Here is a 21631-nt window from a genome sequence, read left to right as displayed (position 1 = left end):
AGGACGATTCATTGCACGACGTTTAATTTAAAGTGGAATTCCTTCGCAAAATCCTCCCATGGTCTTTTTTACATATTTACATCTAGGGGCGACTGTGGCTCAGTGGGAGAGTGGGTCGTCCTCCATTCGAGAGATTGGCGGTTCGATCCCAGTTGAACCAGCAGGTGGCGTTGTTGCTCCTCTGGTGCAGGAGTGAGTTTAAGCTCCAAATACAAGAAAGAAAAGCTGGACAGAGCTGTTTGTTCTGCTCACAAAGATAATATTAAAAATAATGGGGCGACTGTGGATCAGTGGGTCAAAATCCTCAGGGACAGGAGGGTTCTCACAATACTCATACAACCGCACTATTAGTACGCAGGAAACAGATGATGTTGGGTTGGATGATTGTATTAAATTTAAGTATTATGTCCCAGTTGTATGAATACTGTTTGCAACAGAACATGCTTTGTTGAGGCAGCTGCAGTAAAACTACTAAGAGTAAAAAGAAGAATTCAGAGATTGAGGTTGGGTGGAGATCGTCCGATGGGGGGTGATGGTGGTCGTCTTATTTCACACTTTGTCGCTCGGTCAGCACTCAAATGAACGTACACAAGCAAATTAAAAGTTAGTTTTTCATGATGCATCGTCCTCTAAAAAAGCCTGGGTGATGATGGACTCTGAAGTTGTTGTTACTTTGACCAGCAGGTGTCACTGTCACTGTTCACGCAGAATGGATTTATGGGTAAAAATGTGTTTAAAGTGGGTTTTAAATGAGCTCAGGACGGCCCGCCCCGTGATGCATGCTGGGAACCTCCGACCTCCGACAGGGTAAGTGCAAACTCTCCAACACGGATAAATGTGTTCAGAGCCGAGCTGTGTAAAGGTTTCTGGGTTATTCTGATTAGTGATGAACTGAGAAACAAAGAGATTTCTGTTTGGATCAATAAAGTTAGAGCTGGAGTTTCCCCCCGGGACCTGAACACGACACAAACTAACGATAAACATGCATTCAATATGTTTATGAAATGTATTAATGTCTTTATGAAAGCACATCACAGCAATGACTGAATTTGCTCAGTGAACTGTGAAGTTTCTCACGACCTCATGATGAAAAAGCAGCTACGGTTAAAAAAAATCTGTTTTATTGAAGAAATATATCACAGCAAGAAACATCTATGCAAAAGTAGAGAAACCATCGCTAACCAGAGGAGGAGGTCTGAGACACCAGGACCAGGACCAGGCTGGGACTGGACCATCTCTAACCAGAGGAGGAGGTCTGAGACGCCACTGATCTCCAGTTTACAATGCTGCCCTTTCATCCCTTCATCCAACGATCTAACCTCAAAGAACAACTGTTCACAAACATCCTGTGACTCCAACGACTGTCGTTCACACTCAATAGAGCACTAACAAAGTCCAGACCTACTTCCACCAACCACTGGACCAGGACCAGCACCAGGACCAAGCTGGGACTGGACCAGCACTAACCAAGTCCAGACCAACTTCCCACCAACGACTGCCACTCTAACGACGGTCGTTGGCACTTGGAGCACAAAGGGTTCCAGTGACATCATCGGCCTTGTGAAAGGTTAAATACCTGGATCTCACACCAGTTAGTTGGACCAGTCCCAGCCTGGTCCTGGTCCTGGTCCAGTCCTGGTCCTGGTCCTGGTCCTGGTCCTGGTCCAGTCCTAGCCTGGTCTTGGTCCTGGTCCTGGTCCTGGTCCTGGTCCAGTCCCAGCCTGGTCCTGGTCCTGGTCCGGGTCAGATGCGTACATGAACTGATGAAGCCTCTTGGACGAGAGGTGAAACGTCTTCCTGACAAATAACCAGGTCCAGTTGCTTTGGACTGAAGTTGCTTTGAGGATATCACAGCACTGTTATGTATGTTGCTCTGCTGATTGGCGACCTGATACCTGACTTTACTGAACTTTGGGAAAGACTTTCCGCTGTGATCGATTGTGTTCCTAAAGTCGCCTCTGTCCATTTTGAAAGTCAAAGTTTCTTCTCGTCAGACGAGTTAGTGTCTGGTCAGGACGTCCTCTAAGGTAAAGGTCAGAGGACATTCTTACCATACACTAACTTGTCTGACTGGAAGAAACTTTAACCTTCTGCTGGCTTTAAACGTTGTGTTTTTCCAGTTGAACCAGCAGGTGGCGTCGTTGCTCCTTTTAACAGGAAACAGGAAACAGGAAGAGCCTGAACCCTGGTCACAGTCACTGCAGACTGGTGCAGGAGTGAGGCTCAGCTCCAAATACATGAAAGAACCCGTACAGAGCTGTTTGTTTCAGAAAGATAATAATAATACATCTAGGGGTGACTGTGGCTCAGTGGAAGAGTGGGTTGTCCTCCATTCGAGAGATTAGCGGTTCGATCCCAGTTGAACCAGCAGGTGGCGTTGTTGCTCCTCTGGTGCAGGAGTGAGTTTAAGCTCCAAATACAAGAAAGAAAAGCTGTACAGAGCTTTTTGTTCTGCTCACAAAGATAATGATAATGATAATAATGGGGCGACTGTGGTTACGTGGGTCGTCCTCCATTCGAGAGATCGACAGTTTGATCCCCACCTCCCCTGGTCCGCATGTCGAAGTGTCCTTGGGCAAGACACTGAACCCTGAATTGCTCCTCGTGCTGCGCATGGGTGTGTGAATGTGTGTGAATGGTTACATTAGATGGTCTGTAGATGTTCATCAGTGTGAACGTCTGTGTGAATGTGACGAGTGTGAAAGCGCCGTGAGTCGTCAGAAGACTAGCAAGGCGCTTTATAAGTCCATTAACCATTAACCTTGTAGACAGAGAAGAGTTTGCATGTGTCCGAAAGAATCCAAGAGCGACGGCTGAACTAAAAACCACTGCACACCGGCTTCAGATCCTAAAGTGATAGAAGTTTGTGCATCCAGGACTAAACTGTGCTCTTGTTTGGGTCTAATCGACGTTTCCTTTCGTCCTCAGCAGCGGCCCGGGCTCCTTCCCTTTATCAGACAGAAACAACACGTTTCAGTCTTCCGGGCGCTCGGCGAGGCCACGAGCGGGCGGTGAGTTCTTTAACCGACTGCGTTTAAGGATAATAATGTTTCCATTTGTCTCCAGCCGCACAGAATCATTGTTTTCACGACTGTTTCTGCCCTGTCTGTCTTTTATCTGATGGGTTTTTCGTTGTCACGGTGACCTCAGTCTGTGGTGATGATGTGGACCAGATGGGCTGAGAAAGGATGACAAAGTGGTGCGGCCGCCTCAGTCCTGAGACCTCAGAGCCTCAGTCCTGAGATCTCAGAGCCTCAGTCCTGAGACCTCAGCGCCTCAGTCCTGAGACCTCAGAGCCTCAGTCCTGAGACCTCAGCGCCTCAGTCCTGAGACCTCAGCGCCTCAGTCCTGAGACCTGAGAGCCTCAGTCCTGAGACCTCAGAGCCTCGGTCCTGAGACCTCAGAGCCTCAGTCCTGAGACCTGAGAGCCTCAGTCCTGAGACCTCAGCGCCTCAGTCCTGAGACCTCAGCGCCTCAGTCCTTAGATCTCAGAGCCTCAGTCCTGAGACCTCAGCGCCTCAGTCCTGAGACCTCAGCGCCTCAGTCCTGAGACCTGAGAGCCTCAGTCCTGAGACCTCAGAGCCTCAGTCCTGAGACCTGAGTGCCTCAGTCCTGAGACCTCAGCGCCTCGGTCCTGAGACCTCAGCGCCTCAGTCCTGAGACCTCAGCGCCTTAGTCCTGAGATCTCAGAGCCTCATTGAACACACACACAGGGTTTACTGGACCAAACGCTCATTTCAGACGCTGAAGTTTGACCTTGCGGTGACATTTGGGCGTGGCTGTAACGTCGCGTACGCTGCAGGTATTTGGTCAGAAACCCAAAGTCTCGGACAAGTAAAAATGTTCGGCGGATCACCAACGTTATTACAGTTCATCCTGAGGTGAACTTGAATGAGGAACTACAATAACAAGAGTATAAGAGTTACATACAGTATATATTTCAGTGCGGTCCAGCAGACAGACAGACAGACAGACAGACAGACAGACGTTTCTGAACCGGAGAAACTTTTCCATAACAGAACCTCCTTTTATCGTGTTCGCACCACAAGAACTAGAACCAACTCTTATTCTTCGAACGCCATTTTTTCGAGGACTTTACGCCCTCACCCTTTCTCTCCCAGAGAACTGACGCTGACGGAGCTTCCTGATTGGATAAAAAACAGGAAGTCGCTGTGGGCGGGGCTTGAGTTAGAAGTGTAAAACTTCTTCCCACTCCTTTTCAAACGCGTGCAAATGTTTGGCATCCATGTTTCTAATTACGCTTTCTGTTTTGTGTAACATATTTATTTTACGTGGGATTATTTCAGTTTTCTTTTACACGTTTGAAACAAAAAAATCAATCTAATCACTCAGTCAGTGGTGGACGGCCTTCTGCCTGCACTGTACTTCGATGCTGCTCTGGTGAGATAACGTCCACTAACGTTCACCAACGCTGAGTTTTGAAAATGCTAAATATGGCCGTTAGCCGTGTTTGGTCTGAAAGACGCGTTACGTCCTGATGTTCTCCCCAGAACTGAGACTTTGTACGAAAAACTGAACAAAATCATTGAACACATCAAAGTGATTCATCTTTGTTGTACCTTTGTTCCATCGGGAGGAAACCTGGCGTTCTGGATTAAACCGTTGGACATTTCCAACTCCATCTAGCTCAGGTTTTAGATGTTTCTCTAAAATCCAGCCCTCAGAGAAGTGCAGTGGAGAGTGAAGTAGAAAATCTCCCAAAGACATAAAGTACAGGTCTAGAAAATGTTCTCTCGTACTGTAATTATCTAAATGAGGTACTTTCCACCTCTGAGTATTTTTAGAGCGGGACATGTCTGTATCCCCCCCCCCCCCCCTCCCCCCTCGCCCTCTCTGTGTTTTGTGGGCAGTCGGAGGTCAGCGTTGACGCAGCGCTGCTCCATAAACCACTGGAACCACTTACTGTGTGCGCGCTCTATTGTTTCATGATGTGAAATGGAGCAGTGAGTCGGGCGAACGCTCGCTGAGGTGCTGTGGGAACCAACCTGGAGCTGCTGTGAGTGTGTTTGGACGCTGATGTCAGATTAAAACCCCTTTGTGTGTCGGGCTGTTGCAGCTCCATGTGCGTGTTTGACTTGGACGGCGGTGCTTCCTGTGACGCTGTGCAACGATCCGCAGATGTAACGTTTAACACGGCTGGTTTTACCGATCTGATGCTCGTCTCTCTCTGGAGACGTCAAAGAATTACAACACGGCAAACTCCAAACTGTGACCAGCTCAAAGACCCGAGGATGTCAGAGCCAACCAGGGCTAAACACCAGGTAATACTGGGCCAAACCAGGGCTAAAACACCAGGTAATACTGGGCCAAACCAGGGCTAAAACACCAGGTAATACTGGGCCAAACCAGGGCTAAAACACCAGGTAATACTGGACCAAACCAGGGTTAAAGCACCAGATAATACTGGGCCAAACCAGGGCTAAAACACCTGAGAGTACTGGACCAAACCAGGGCTAAAACACCAGATAATACTGGACCAAACCAGGGCTAAAACACCAGATAATACTGGACCAAACCAGGGCTAAAACACCAGAGAATACTGGACCAAACCAGGGCTAAACACCAGAGAGTACTGGACCAAACCAGGGCTAAACACCAGAGAGTACTGGACCAAACCAGGGCTAAAACACCAGATAATACTGGACCAAACCAGGGCTAAAACACCAGAGAGTACTGGACCAAACCAGGGCTAAAACACCAGAGAGTACTGGACCAAACCAGGGCTAAAACACCAGATGATACTGGACCAAACCAGGGTTAAAACACCAGATAATACTGGACCAAACCAGGGCTAAACACCTGATAATACTGGACCAAACCAGGGCTAAAACACCGATTATACTGGACCAAACCAGGGCTAAAACACCAGATAATACTGGACCAAACCAGGGCTAAAACACCAGATAATACTAGACCAAACCAGGGCTCAAACACCAGATAATACTGGACCCAACCAGGGCTAAAACACCGGGTAATACTGGACCAAACCAGGGCTAAAGCACCAGAGAGTACTGGACCAAACCAGGGTTAAAACACCAGATAATACTGGACCAAACCAGGGTTAAAACACCAGATAATACTGGACCAAACCAGGGTTAAAACACCAGAGAGTACTGGGCCAAACCAGGGCTACAACACCAGGTGATACTGGACCAAACCAGCGCTAAACACCAGAGAGTACTGGACCAAACCAGGGTTAAAACACCAGATAATACTGGACCAAACCAGGGCTAAAACACCAGAGAGTACTGGACCAAACCAGGGCTAAAGCACCAGATAATACTGGACCAAACCAGGGCTAAAACACCAGATAATACTGGACCAAACCAGGGCTAAAACACCAGATAATACTGGACCAAACCAGGGCTAAAACACCAGGTAATACTGGACCAAACCAGGGCTAAAGCACCAGATAATACTGGACCAAACCAGGGTTAAAACACCTGATAATACTGGACCAAACCAGGGCTAAAGCACCAGATAATACTGGACCAAACCAGGGCTAAAACACCAGGTAATACTGGACCAAACCAGGGCTAAAACACCAGGTAATACTGGACCAAACCAGGGCTAAAACACCAGATAATACTGGACCAAACCAGGGTTAAAACACCTGATAATACTGGACCAAACCAGGGCTAAAACACCCGGTAATACTGGACCCAAAGGGGCTAAAACACCAGAGAGTACTGGACCAAACCAGGGCTAAAACACCAGAGAGTACTGGACCAAACCAGGGTTAAAACACCAGGTAATACTGGGCCAAACCAGGGCTAAAACACCAGATAATACTGGACTAAACCAGGGCTAAAACACCAGATAATACTGGACTAAACCAGGGCTAAAACACCAGAGAGTACTGGACCAAACCAGGGTTAAAACACCAGGTAATACTGGGCCAAACCAGGGCTAAAACACCAGATAATACTGGACTAAACCAGGGCTAAAACACCAGATAATACTGGACTAAACCAGGGCTAAAACACCAGAGAGTACTGGACCAAACCAGGGCTAAAACACCAGATAATACTGGACCAAACCAGGGCTAAAACACCAGAGAGTACTGGACCAAACCAGGGCTAAAACACCAGATAATACTGGACCAAACCAGGGCTAAAACACCAGATAATACTGGACCAAACCAGGGTTAAGACACCAGAGAGTACTGGACCAAACCAGGGCTAAAACACCAGATAATACTGGACCAAACCAGGGTTAAAACACCAGAGAGTACTGGGCCAAACCAGGGCTAAAACACCAGATAATACTGGACCAAACCAGGGCTAAAACACCAGATATAACTGGACCAAACCAGGGCTAAAACACCAGAGAGCACTGGACCCAAAGGGGCTAAAACACCAGAGAGTACTGGACCAAACCTGGACCAGAACAGCAGTGATTACTGACTGAACAGTGAATATCAGATCAGACTTGGTCCAAACTCGAGCCAAGGCCAGTGTTGGATTGACGCTCTGGCACCGGGAGGAAAAAGCTTCCCTGCGTCTTTATTTCTCTTTTGTTAATGTGTTAGCTCGAAGAACCTCGTGAGTTGATTTAGTATATCGGGGCTTCCAGCTGTTTGTTTTTCACTTTCTGCCCTCTAGTGTTGAGAAATCACTTCATGCGACTTTAACGTCTTTCAGCGAGTTCAGCCGCTATGAAAATACTCAGTGTATGACTGTCTGCTGTGTCAGCACTCAGGGACATGAATAGAGGCTCTCAGCCCGGAGGAACAGACTGCACCTTATACCAACACCAGGTGTGTTTTCAGTCAGGCAGTCAGCTGAAGTCAACACGGAGGAGAGAGAGAGAGAGAGGGAGAGAGAGAGAGAGGAGGAGGAGGAGGAGGATAAGGAGGTGTAACAGCAGTAAATCCATGAAAACATTTTCTCTTCTCTCTCATGGAAACTGCAGCTGAGAAAACACGGCTGGAAATTAGTAGGCAGGCACCACTGGAAGCACGCCTACACACACACACACACACACACACACACACACACACACACACACACACACACACACACACACACACACACACACACACAGACACACACACACACACACACACACACACACACACACACACACACACACACACACAGGATTAGTTTCATGCTGCTGCTCTGTTTTGTTAAACAAACTTAACTCCCATCACGAGAAACACTGAAGGTCTAAAGGTTCAGCTCGCTCCGTGTCACGAAGCTCTGTTTCAGCTTCATTTCAGGCTTTTACGTCAGGCTTTTAAACACTTTTGACAGGTCACTGTGATGCATCAATCTAAATAATAATTAAAAAAACATGATTATTAAAATGACCCTTTCGGTGTGACACATCTAAATTGAAATGGGTTGAATCTCGGGGGGTGACGGATGTTTCCCAAATCCACCATTTTGAACCTTTTCTTTCTGCTCCGACAGCTTTTCCATTGTTACGAACCACTAATGACTATTGTGACGACCCACCCTTGTGGAGAGTCATTGGAGCACACAGTGTTTTACTTTAATGTGGCGACAGCTGCTTCTCAAAGCCAGCGAGTGATCGTGAAACTGTTGTAAACTACAGGTCGTACGCATGAACCGATCACCTGCAGATGACTCTTGCTTGTCACTGTTTATTCTACTAATGTTAACAAACAAAGAGACGACCGCGTGTGCATGAGTGCACCGTAAAGACCTGCGTGCACCCCCAGTTCTCAATCACACGTCCACCCTATGCTCTCTGCTCCACGCAGTGTTCAGGGATTTGATAGCAAATGATGAACAAAGAGTCCAACATCAACAGATCATTGGTCACTGGCTCTGACGACTGTGTCGACAACCGTCTCCTTGATTCTGAATTATCATGACCAGGGATCGACCCGGGTCAGATAACCCTGGTCACTGGTGTGAAAGAGGTTTATAGTCTATTTCTACATCAGTCATACAACAGTGTTTACGCAAGTGTCACATGTCAAGTGAGGACTGAACTGCGCTGTTTTCTTAAAGTAACAGTTTACAGTGAATTTTCAATAATTACATTTTTAATACTGCTGAAAGAAGATTCAACGCTGTGTAAAGTTTGTTTTCTCCTTTTTACATCGGAGTCCTGTGGAAGTTTTTCCTTCTCAAGTTCACGAGTTAAAGCGTGATTTCGGTCTTTTTCGGCAAATTCGGTCATGAAATAAACCATCGAGACCATTTATTTTTGTGTACAAACGATTTACGGAGAATTCCCGGAGAGTCGCTAACGACACCGGCAGTGGCCAGCGGTTAGCTAACAATGATTAGCTCGAGGCAGCTCGATGAAGGCATTCAAAGGTCTTTTTTAACCACTAATGCTGCTGAAAATAACAGCAAACCTCTGCAGCAGCATGAGAAGAGTCCCTACACACACAACAAAGCAGCAACAGCGTAGTTAGTGAAGCCAGAGTTTATTTAAGAGTGTTTTAAAGACTTACCTACTGGCCCCTGTACCAGCTCCTCTCATAGTAAAGTCCATTACAGTGGAAGGAGCCCATTGGTGCTTTGTTTTGTGTGTAGGGACTCTTCTCATGCTGCTGCAGAGGTTTGCTGTTATTTTCAGCAGCATTAGTGGTTAAAAAAGACCTTTGAATGCCTTCTCCGTGCTGCCCTGAGCTAATCAGTGTTAGCCACGTCTGGCTGTTAGCATCTCTGCTGGATTTCTCCGTAGATCGTTTATTTGATGACAGAATTTGCCGAAAAAGACCGTGGGATGATTTTACACCGGGGTTACGCTTTAAGCCGAGCCGATCGTTGAGCTTCTAGCGCCTAAAGTCACATTAGTCTAGAAGAACGTCGCGATGCGGCTCTGATGCAGGTTCTAAATGTGGATCGTGGGGTCTGTGGATCGTGGGGTCTGTGGTGTGGTGGTGCGAAGACAAACAACATCCCTTTTTCCAAACACAGTGCATCAGTGTTTTTATTGGCTGACCGCACAATCAATGTTGAACAAAGGTGAACTCTGGACATCGCACTGAAACACCAAATACATGCATTGCATCGTTATTAGACAGGTTTCAACAGAAGTGAATTAGAGGCGCAGGAAATATTTGTATGTCAGGAAATGCATCAAATCAACCGAACAAGCAGTGTGTCCCAGTAATGGCTTAACCGTAGATGAATTCTAAAACCAGCAGCAACAGGAACCAGCTGGTGCAACCGTCTCCTGGACACTGGATCCCACAATGGTTGATCGTTGGTACGCATCGCTCCAGGGATCGACCCGGGTCAGATAACCCTGGTCACTGGTGTGGAAGAGGTGGACCCTCATTCTGCTGCTGCGGTTATTGTTGTCGTCTGAACGAAGCGCTTTCGTATCGTTGAATGTCCTCCATTATATCACCATGGTAACATGGTCAACAAGATTGTTACAGACTGTGGAGCCAACATGGCTGCCACACCCAACAAAGTGTCATGTACATACTGTATGACTGTGCGTAGGGTTTAGCACTACAGCTCTGAAGCTCCACCCCCTCTCTCGTCTTTATTGAGTGCTTTAGGTGTACACACACACACACACACACACGCACGCACACCCACACACACACGCACACATACACACACGCAAGGGGATTTCATCATTTTTAATTTTTAGCTTTACAGTTGAATATTATGGATCCAAGACATAATTGAGGGCGGGACTCCGAGAAAAAAGTAACAATTCGAAATCGGTCTTCTACTTCAGCACCACGGATAGCTCCAGCACTGGTATGTCTATCCAGTCGTGACGTAACGCCCTTTCAAAATATGATTTCCGGGTCCAAGCCGTTCCAAGCCTCGTGTTTCTCCAACGCCGCGTGGCCGTGTTCCCCGTTGTTTAAACAGATCAGAGTTTTTGTCATTTGACTTCTTTCTTATCGATAAAAAAAGACGTCTAACCGATGAAAGAGGTGATCGTGATTGTTCACATGTTCGGCCGTTGTTATTTTGTTCCAACGGAGCATTTGGACCCGGAAATCTTATTTTGAAAGGGTGTTACGTCAGACTGAACAGACGGATACTGTCGGCCATTTTCCATTTCTCTGGGTTTCTTCAGCGATGATGAAAATCAAGCTGCTGCCCACGTCTCCCCGCCCAGAGACTCGACTGGGACACTTCGGTGCGATCGAAGACCGGAAGTGACAATAGAAAAGCGCCTGGCTTTGGCGCGCTCGAGGTGTCGCCTGTGTTCGGCGCGGTAGTGGAAAAACAAAATGGCGGCTTATGAGTCAGGCAGACCAGACTAACAGATTCAACCCTGCACTGTCTCTGCTACAGGGGATGAAGAGGGGGGGATGGTTCACAAATCACCTACCACACGCACACACACACACACACACACACACACACACACACACACACACACACACACACACACACACACACACACACACACACACACACACACACACACACACACACACACACACACACACACACACACACACACACACACACACACACACACACACACACACACACACACACACACACACACACACACACACACACACACACACTCTCACACACACACTCTCACACACACACACACGCAAATTTACAAACATACACACACTCACTAACAAACGCACTAAACGCACGCTAAATAATGTTTGTGCAAAGAAAATAAATGAAAAAACTCAGACTCCAAACAGTCTGATAGGTAAAGAGATGAACTACATTCAGCTACAACAGCCTGTGATAGTGCAATATCTACACACACACGCACACACGCACACACACACACAAGCACGCACACACACACACACCATCACACACACACACACACATGCAAACACACACACACACACACACATACACACACACACGGTCAGATCTCAGTGGCGACTCCGGCGTTGAGCTGCTCGGCCTTTCCCCTGCAGGACGTCATCCCATCTCTAGACACAAAGACAGACATAAGGGGAAATGAAAGATCTGTTTCTCCGAACACAACATCATCATGTTCCTGGGGAGGGCTGTTGCTATGGCGATCAACCTAAAGGATTTCAGCCAATGTACAGACCTAATTACCGTGACTACTGAAAGTAATGTAAAGTCCCAAAGTCACGTTTGCGTTTCACAGTGAGAACAACTACGATGGTGTTCTTGGTCGTTTTTGAATCAATGGCTCCTTCGTTTCAGACCATCGTGCACAGAAGCAGCCTCTCATTTCTTGCTTTATTATATTAGCTGTAGCTAAGCTAAGCTAAGTAAGCTAACATTAGCTCCATGAGTTGGTCATATTTTTTGTTTCTAGCCCGAAGTAGAAATGGTGCAACGGAACAAAGTCGCGAGTTTAGTGCGAAACTAACTCCCTACAATGTAGCAGCTGGTGTTGATTTTATACCAACATTTCCAATCAAAGTTTATGCTGCATGTAACATAGTTTGGTCCAATTCAGTGTCAACTTATAAAGCGTCCAACTGGACTGTGTACTTCAATCGTACCTTGACCTTCTTGCCCATTTTGTCCCTCCACTTTTGAGCGATGGAGCCGTCAATCAGGAGCAATCTGCAACCACAAACACAGAGACCCGTGCATCATTTCTCACAGTGCTGCTGACACCAGGTAATGTAGGAAGAAGCATTTACAATTTAATTATATATAATATTAACTTAAGGCCAATCTTGGAACCTATCGGCTAAAAGTCTGATGACGATTTAGCCTTTGGCGAGAACAACCAGTATTTCAGTGGTTCTGCGTTTGATGACCACCACTTAAAAAACATGCCTTACCCAAACGAGCCTGCGTCACGTTTGGAGATCTAACTGACCAGCTGGATATTTATCTAGATCAGGAGTGTCAAAGTGATCCAGTAGAGCTCCGCTGTGGCTGCAGGTTTTCATTCCAACCAATCAAAAACACACCTGGTCCAACAAATCAACTGTGTGAAGACAGTTCAGGTGATTGAATGAGTCGAGTCAGGTGTGTTCTTGCTTGGTTGGAATGAAAACCTGCAGCCACACACACACGACCCTTTACTGGATCAGTTTGACACCCATGATCTCGAGTAACTGAGAACTACAAACCTTAAGGGCCCTTTTACCGTTTGCATTCACTCCGACTGGCTAGTTGCTCGTCTTGTACTCGGAAGTAAGAGCTAAAAAAGTCCCTTCTTAGTTCTTGCGTGTACAGTAAAAAGGGTGGTTCCTACAATTGTGAAAGGGTTCCTTTGGTCTGAAAGCACCTAACAACAATGCTTTTAATATCTGTTACAGCTCCATACTCGTACCTCGACGTCTCCTCGTTCTCGTAGCCCATAATGAGGAACTCCTCCCCAGGTGACAGCGGAGGACACAGGCAGGAGGAAGAGTAGTAGAGTGTGTGTGTCTCTTTGGGGATGTTGACCAGAGAGGATTTGAACACCTCCTTCACCTCCACCACCGCTGTGGGCTCCAGGCCGCGGTTCCTCACCTCCCTCACCCTCGCCCTTATCACTGAAGGAGAGAGTCATCAGCATACATGAACAACATTGGAGACTGGACTCTAAATATCACGCACAGGCCTGAGTCCTGATCTGAATTGGCCTCTAATCTCTCTGGGTCCATCTTCTTCCAGTATAGTTTTCACTTTTCACCTTTGTCAAACCGAACACATCAATAGTTTGGGTTGTATTTGTTATAATCTGTCCTTGGCTCTGAAAAAGACAGATGGTTCCCAGGACAGTGACGTTGTGACGGAGATCAAAGTCAAAGAAGAGCATGACTATTTCCGCCCCTATCCCACAACGATGAGCCGGTGTAGCCAGACCGAACTGCATTACCGAAGCTAGCTAGCAGCACTGTAGAGAAAAGTTTGTCAATGCAAGACAACTTTTCTGTTTTAACTCTATAATTGTCGACAGAGGCTATTTTCACCCTGGAACAAATATCAATGTATACTGTTTGTACCTGACTGTCCGTAGCCAACAATGCTATTGTTTTTTAGAAACCTAACCAAGTTGTTTTGTTGTCTAAATCTAACAAAACTGCTAAAATAACGAGCCAACAAAGCTTTAAATTACATCCCAGAATGGATCCGAACCATGGTCTCCTGAGTCCGATGCTTAATCCACTCACCCACAGTTAGCTTCCACATTACACTCTCTGTGGTCGATGACGCGTCAAAAGGGGTGTAAATAGACACTCCGGTAGTAGTCCTGCAGTTTAACAGTTTAATGTTTTTCCCAGTCATCCTGCCTCAGGTCCAACAACACAAAGCGAGACACCCTCAGCTGCCGGTGACTCCGCTAACCTCCTTCCTGTCTCAACCACTGTGTGTCCAGAGTCATACCTGCTGTTTCCTGAGTGATGGACACAACCAGCCAGGATGTCCTACAGCAGGAAACCAGGTGAACCTTTATGGTTTTTCTGAGAAAATGCCCCCTTTAATGAATTCAAGCGGCGTGTGTCCGCGAAGTACGAACAGACAGAGCTGCAGGAGTAACATAAGAATGACTGCATAATGCATGAGAACGGAGACAGAGGCGCTAAGAAACTAGAAGCTGCAGAGTTGGAGTAGAGAGCAGTAAGAGTGTGGTGAAGCAGGTTGGAGTTAACCGTTAAATCAGTGTTAACGGGCAGAGCGAGAGCGCCAGCAGTCGAATTACAGAGACCGCCTCGCTGTGCACCCTGACGTGCCTCCATGCTCCACTAAACTTTTCATTATATCTGAATATCTTTTAAGTGAGCTCTTGTTTTTTAATGATGGCTGGAAAGAATCAAAAATCTTCCTCAAGTGGATTCTGTGGCCAAAGGCGTTTTCGTGCTCAAGAAGTCCACATGGAAATCTCTGCAGGATTTGCCAGATCATGCCTGCGCGCAGTCATCATCGGGGCTCTCAGCTTTAGCGTCTCTAATTTAATCTAAGTAACCAAACTGCCTCGGCACCGAGACCTTCTCCTCTCGACACGAAGGAGAAAAACACGTCAGAGAGAAAGAATCCGCTCAAGAGTTTTGTGATATTAAAACCATCTTTAACAGCATCATCGAGCTGCACAGAGAGTGAAGTACTGAGTAAACTGGAGTTGAATAACGCTGAGTGATGACTTGGAAATGTACCAACAAACCAACAAACCACCACTCCTTCTCATGAACACATGCTCAACAATATAATTATATCATTTCATTTAATCTCATTAATATATCAGCAGGTACTAACAGAGTATGAGACAATGATCTTTTTGTCTCGTGATGTAAACGCAGCATAAATCCCAGGTGACTCACCGTAGTTGTAGTTGTTCCTCAGGTAGGATTTCAAACCCATTTTGACCGTCTTACACCTGCAGCGATCTACACACACACAAACACAAAGTGGGCGATGGTGGGATCAGTATTTTTCGTGTTCAGGCTCCTTAAAAGTCCACATTTCCAAACTGAATGTGTCACTTTACAATCACAACATATGGCATGAACTCTCTAGATGGAGAAGAGTAACGTCTAAGATCTGTGAGCGTGACATAAGCTGTTTGCCTTCTTATAGACTTATGCATTTTTAAGCAGACATTTAGTTGGTCTGATTGGTTGTAGGTCACATTTTAGTTGGTGTGATTGGTTATAGGTCATGTTTTAGTTGGTGTGATTGGTTGTTGGTCACGTTTAAGTTGGTGTGATTGGTTGTAGGTCATGTTTTAGTTGCTCTGATTGGTTATAGGTCATGTTTCAGTTGCTGTGATTGGTTATAGGTCATGTTTCAGTTGCTCTGATTGGTTATAGGTCATGTTTCAGTTGCTGTGATTGGTTGTAGGTCACGTTTTAGTTGGTGTGATTGGTTGTAGGTCATGTTTTAGTTGGTGTGATTGGTTGTAGGTCATGTTTAGTTGGTGTGATTGGTTGTAGGTCATGTTTTAGTTGGTGTGATTGGTTGTAGGTCATGTTTAGTTGGTGTGATTGGTTGTAGGTCATGTTTAGTTGGTGTGATTGGTTGCAGGTCACGTTTTAGTTGGTGTGACTGGTTCTGAGTCACATTTTTAGTTGGTGTGATTGGTTGTAGTTCACATTTTGGTGGGTGTGATTGGTTGTAGGTCATGTTTTAGTGGGTGTGATTGGTTGTAGGCCACCTTTTGTTGCTCTTATTGGTTCCAGGTCTATATAATATAGAGCTATAGAGCATTTGCGAATTAATCCAGCGATGCCAGGTGAGTGCAGCCCTAGTTATTAGGTTGATTTGGTTACCTCTGGACAGGGTCTCCTGTTTCCAGTGTTTATGCTAAGCTAACAAGCTGCTTGCTTTAAGATACGCTTAAGCTTCATATTTAACGAACAAACATGAAAGAGATCTCGATCTTCTCGTGTAAATACCAGCAAATGAAATCCGGACCAGGGTTAGAGACGTGAAAACAGACAGCTTACCTCCATTTGGTCCCCTGCAGTGGAGGTTGTTGGAGTCCATTGGAAAGTCTGGACTGGACTCTGCCGGTAAAAACAAACTGGTTAAACTGGTTTCTGTTCAGCATGTTTCTCTGAGGTGCTGGTCACTTTTAATCACCAGAAATGCTTAATGACGTGTCTGATCTGATAAATCTAATATCTGATCAAGCGGCTAACACAACAAGCTAACTTCAAGGACTTAAATTCCAGCCTCACCTGGGTTACACCTGGCTGGATCCTGGTAGTACGGATCTACAGAGACACAGAGACACAGAGAGGCACCGGTCAGTGTCAGAAATCATATTTGTGTAACTGGTTTTAACCTGGAATTCTAAGGGCGCCCTCCCACTGTTCCTCCGTCCCGTGTCCCGTGCTTTAGGGTCCTTGTCCCCCCCTCCAGGCCCGTTTGTACTCACACTACCTGGGCCTCGGAGAATGCTTCTTGCTGCCTATACGTCATCACGCCGTAACACGTCACACGCATCGATGACGTCATGGCGATGCGTGGCTTTGTTTCCAGATCTTTCCGTAGACCTCGGAGTTTTTGTGCGTCTTGTCGACTGTTTCTGAATCTTTTCATCGACCAAATCTGCAGTAAACACTCCACCTCCGCATCACACCAACGTGAACCTTTCACCGCCATTGTTTGAAATGTCCGCGCATGGTCCCTCCTTCTTTTTTCTACGTCCCAACAGGCGCACAGGAAATGACCTCAGAACCGCCGTAGGCCTCGTGCTCGTACACATGCGCACGCTCGTGCTCGTACACGTGCGCACGCTCGTGCTCGTACACGTGCAAACGTGCTTTACTAAAGCCCACCTCTCCCAAACGGGCCGTGGACGGCAAGTTTGCCGCTCCTAGACGCGGTACGGTTGCACTCACACTGGTCAAAGGAACCAGACTTTAGCCGTGACACGTGTTTGGGCACGGTACGGTTGGACAGTGGGAGTGCACCTTGAATGTGTTCTCTAAAGTTTTCATTACAGCCACAATATCAACAAACATCATAGGCATAACTTTTTTGTAGAGCCTTAAAAAAGTCTATCTGAGTTGTGTCAGTGTTCAGACGTCAGCAGGTGGATCGTTGCAGCGTCAGCAGTGATGTGGACGCTGGACTCCACTGCTCGGTTCATGTAATCAAATACGTTTCAATCCTCTCCCGCGGTTATGAGCTTTGGGTCGAGACAGAACAAACTGAGGTTGACGAGACAATTGAGAGAAACCTTTCCCGCCTTACATTACTTTGATGCTGACTTTAGATGCCGCTGACGATGTGTATTCGTCAGCGGCGATGGGCGAATGAGGCTTCGTGAAGCTTCATGAAGCACTTTCTTCGAGCTCTCGGTTTACTCCGACAGGGACAAGTGGTGGAAGATGAATGAATGAATGAATTCTACTATTAAATATTGACAGAAAATTAGAGGATTATTTTGAAAATCATTTATGCAAAAACGTAAATTGCAAACTCCTGCTTTTGCATTAATGCATGAGCGATAATCTAATGATGTAATACAACAGTGTTCAGTCACGGGGGACATTTGTCTCTGTTTTGACCTTTAACATCTACATTTCCCTGATTGAAGTTACAGACTTTCAAAGCTCCTGCCTCTGAAAAACCTCCTCCACCACAGACTCTCAGACTGGAGGCTGGAATCCGCCCTGGCTGAACCTCAGCAGATCAACAAATCACACCGAGGGAAAATCCCCAAACCCAGCTGAGCCGGGCCGCTCGGACATACGTGGGTGTATCGTTACGCAGGTCAAGGGTTTTCTGTTCCGCGGGACTCGCCGGTCCGGGGCCTGTTTTAAAGAGGCCGAGGACAGTGAGGGTTTCATTGAGTGTAAAAGGAGTGGGCCGCCTGTATCAAGGAGCTCTTTGAGAGAGTCAGTGGGAGTGCAGTCGGAGGGGAAATGACTCATGCTATCTGTTGGAGAGGGAGCAGAAACAAACTGCTGAGAGGAGAAACATGAGAGAGAACAGCGATAGGGTTCAGCTAAGCGGAGAAAACCGCTTCCTGATGGTCGCTGTGTCTCAGGGAAGAGAGTCAAACGTCCTAATTCATACTGAGGAGGGAGGGGAGACACTCACGGTGGATATCTGAGCGTGTTCCTCCATGCATTTGAACTTTGAGACTCATTTTTAAGATTTCCATATGTAAAGACGTGTATTAAGATATATATGAATAGTCTGCTGGGGAAAATAATGCGTGTCCATGGACGGAGAAGGAGAGAATCGCTCTCCCTCCAGTGTTTCTGCTCGCAGCTTCCTCGTAAACCGCTCATCCAAACAACTTCACACTCGACGCTGCACTCCCCCGGGTCCTGACCGACCCACCTGCCGAGTGTGAGGTCGATCGGATGAACGGGCGTCGTGACATTCAAAGGACAGACGGGCGGACAGAGACTCTTTTATAGTTAGATATTAACCCAAGTGCAAAACAGTCAACGTGTTTGTGACACAAATGAAACCTCAGCTTCTTTGGGAGACAAAACTCAGTCCTTATTATAATTATGATGATAATAAAATAAATGATAAATGCCGACCTGGCCCCTCTGCCTTGACGATGGCCTCGGGTGAGATGCAGACGCCGCGGTCGTACAGCGGCAGCTCGCTGCAGGCCAGGCTGTCGGGCCAGCTGTGGTTGTAACGCTTCATCACCGGCTCACAGCCGGACTTGGCCCGCTCGCACACCGCCTTGCAGGGCTTGATGGGCTCGTGCTGGAAGTCGATGGTGCAGATGGGAGCGTACATGGCACACAGGAAGAAGAGCAGATCCGGACTGCAGCCAGTACCTGGAACACAGACAATACCGCACCATATTACTTTACTGTCAGAGCAAGTCTGCTCCGTTTACAGCGTCACAGAAAAGATCAAAGAGACGAGAGAAGACGAGCATTAAGACCCGAAATACACACGTTCAACACAACGCTACAATATCAGAAGAGGACATTTAAGGTCCATCAGCATGTGGTACCTAGAGTCCTGGAGTCAGTGAGGATTTCTTTGGTACAGTTGAGTCAAAGTGGCTTCGTTCTTTACTGTTAACACGATTCCTGCATCAGGAATAAATATCTGACATTTATAACTGTTGAGAGTAATTTCATTTCCCTAGACAATCTGTGTAGTTAACGATCGATCCCTCTGTGTTATAGTGGAAAGCTGTAATTACTCCTGGGGTCAGTTATCTGCCCTAGAGTCTTAGGGCGCACTCACACTGTCCATCCGTCCCGTGCCCGAGGTTTCACGGCTAAAGTCTGGTTCCTTTGACCAGTTTGAGTGCAACTGTACCGCGTCTAGGAGCGGCACGCTTGCCGTCCACGGCCCGTTTGGGAGAGGTGGGCTTTAGTAAGGCATGTTTGCACGTGTACGAGCACGAGCGTGCGCACGTGTACGAGCACGAGGCCTACAGCGGTTCTGAGGTCATTTCCTGTGCGCCTGTTGGACGTAGAAAAAAGAAGGAGGGACCATGCGCGGACATTTCAAACAATGGCGGTGAAAGGTTCACGTTGGTGTGATGCGGAGGTGGAGTGTTTACTGCAGATTTGGTCGATGAAAAGATTCAAAAACAGTCGACAAGACGCACAAAACTAAGGTCAGGGTTAGGGGTTACGGTTCCGGTCAGGGTCAGGTTCAGGGTTGGGGTTAGGGGTTACCATTAGGGTCAGGGTTAGGGGGTAGTGTTAGGATCAGGGTTGGGGTTAGGGGGTAGTGTTAGGATCAGGGTTGGGGTTAGGGGGTAGTGTTAGGGTCAGGGTTGGGGTTAGGGGGTAGTGTTAGGGTTAGGGTTAGGGTTGGGGTTAGGGTTAGGGGTCAGGGTTAGGGGTTACGGTTAGGGTCAGGGTTAGGAGGTAGTGTTAGGGTCAGGGTTAGGAGGTAGTGTTAGGGTCAGGGTTAGGAGGTAGTGTTAGGGTCAGGGTTAGGGGTAGTGTTAGGGTCAGGGTTAGGGGGTAGTGTTAGGGTCAGGGTTAGGGGTTACGGTTCCGGTCAGGGTCAGGTTCAGGGTTGGGGTTAGGGGTTACCATTAGGGTCAGGGTTAGGGGGTAGTGTCAGGGTCAGGGTTGGGGGTAGTGTCAGGGTCAGGGTCAGGGTAAGGGGTCAGGGTCAGGGTTGGGGGTAGTGTTAGGGTCAGGGTTAGGGGTTACGGTTCGGTCAGGGTCAGGTTCAGGGTTGGGGTTAGGGGTTACCATTAGGGTCAGGGTTAGGGGGTAGTGTCAGGGTCTGGGTTAGGGGGTAGTGTCAGGGTCAGGGTTGGGGGTAGTGTCAGGGTCAGGGTTGGGGGTAGTGTCAGGGTCAGGGTCAGGGTAAGGGGTCAGGGTCAGGGTTGGGGGTAGTGTCAGGATCGGGGTTGGGGGTAGTGTCAGGGTCAGGGTCAGGGTAAGGGGTCAGGGTCAGGGTTGGGGGTAGTGTCAGGATCGGGGTTGGGGGTAATGTTAGGGTCAGGGTTAGGGGTAGTGTTAGGGTCTACATAGTCCTATTTGCCGTAGAATTCGGGGCTGACTGTGGAAAAAGAACTGAGCGGGGAACTTTGGACCCTTTCTGTGAAAAACAGGGACCATGGTCCCGATCACACACAAAGCGGGTCACACAGGTACGCTCCCGTGTGTCCAAGATGGCGGCGGCTTTGAGACATATCCTTATATAAACGCACGGAGGACTTCCTTCTCTACCGTCAGTGGAGCTGCGGTGTGTTCAGGGACATCTGGCTGACCACACTCAGGACTTGTGCTGAGAAAGAGTTCAGAGGAGGAATCGGGGTTTTCATGGCGAGCAGGACGGAGGCTTGGCTGCGCAGAAACACTCTGAACTTGTGAACCTGAAACCTCTTCCTGGTTCTTGGCCCGCAGGTCTTTCATTAGGACATTTTTCTGCTGGAAGCTCACTGCCTTTTCCACTCTCTCTCTCTCTCTCTCTCTCTCTCTCTCTCTCTCCGCTCCTCCGACCTCAGCTGAGCTCCGGCTTCAGCCAAAACTGAAATGTACTTATTGAAGACAGACGTGGACGCTTCACGAACGATCACAGCCCTTTATGAGGTCGCCCGCGTGCCTTTAGACTTAAATCTCCTTCACAGTCGAGTTCATTTCAGCTCAAAGCGCAGAAACCTTTTCATCACGCGACAAGTTCAGAGTCAGGTTCGGTTCACTCGCTGCAGCGTACGTGGGAATATTAAAGCTGCAGTTTCATGAAATACACAAGAATGTTTCAACTTCATTCAAAGGAATATGACATATACACCAAACCCCAAAGGCACTGAGAGTCTGTACTGGTCTGTGTGAGACAGCAAGTGC

The 21631-nt window shown here is 47.4% G+C and overlaps 1 protein-coding gene across 1 annotated transcript; it reads right to left on the bottom strand.

The window, feature by feature from the left end:
• Window positions 1-11386: 11386 nt before the first annotated feature.
• LOC310952495 (secreted frizzled-related protein 3-like) lies at window positions 11387-21199 on the bottom strand (the record flags this gene model as incomplete). Its single annotated transcript, XM_083921113.1, has 8 exons — window positions 11387-11896; window positions 12446-12509; window positions 13231-13435; window positions 15203-15268; window positions 16328-16387; window positions 16562-16597; window positions 18890-19138; window positions 21055-21199. 8 exons carry the CDS (start codon window positions 21197-21199, stop codon window positions 11837-11839), a joined length of 885 nt encoding a protein of 294 aa, XP_083777239.1. The 3' UTR covers window positions 11387-11836.
• Window positions 21200-21631: the final 432 nt, after the last annotated feature.

This window comes from Echiichthys vipera, assembly GCF_963691815.1.
Source record: "Echiichthys vipera genome assembly, chromosome: 10".
In the NCBI taxonomy this organism is placed as follows: domain Eukaryota; kingdom Metazoa; phylum Chordata; class Actinopteri; order Perciformes; family Trachinidae; genus Echiichthys; species Echiichthys vipera.
This window is presented reverse-complemented; position numbering and strand designations above follow the sequence as displayed.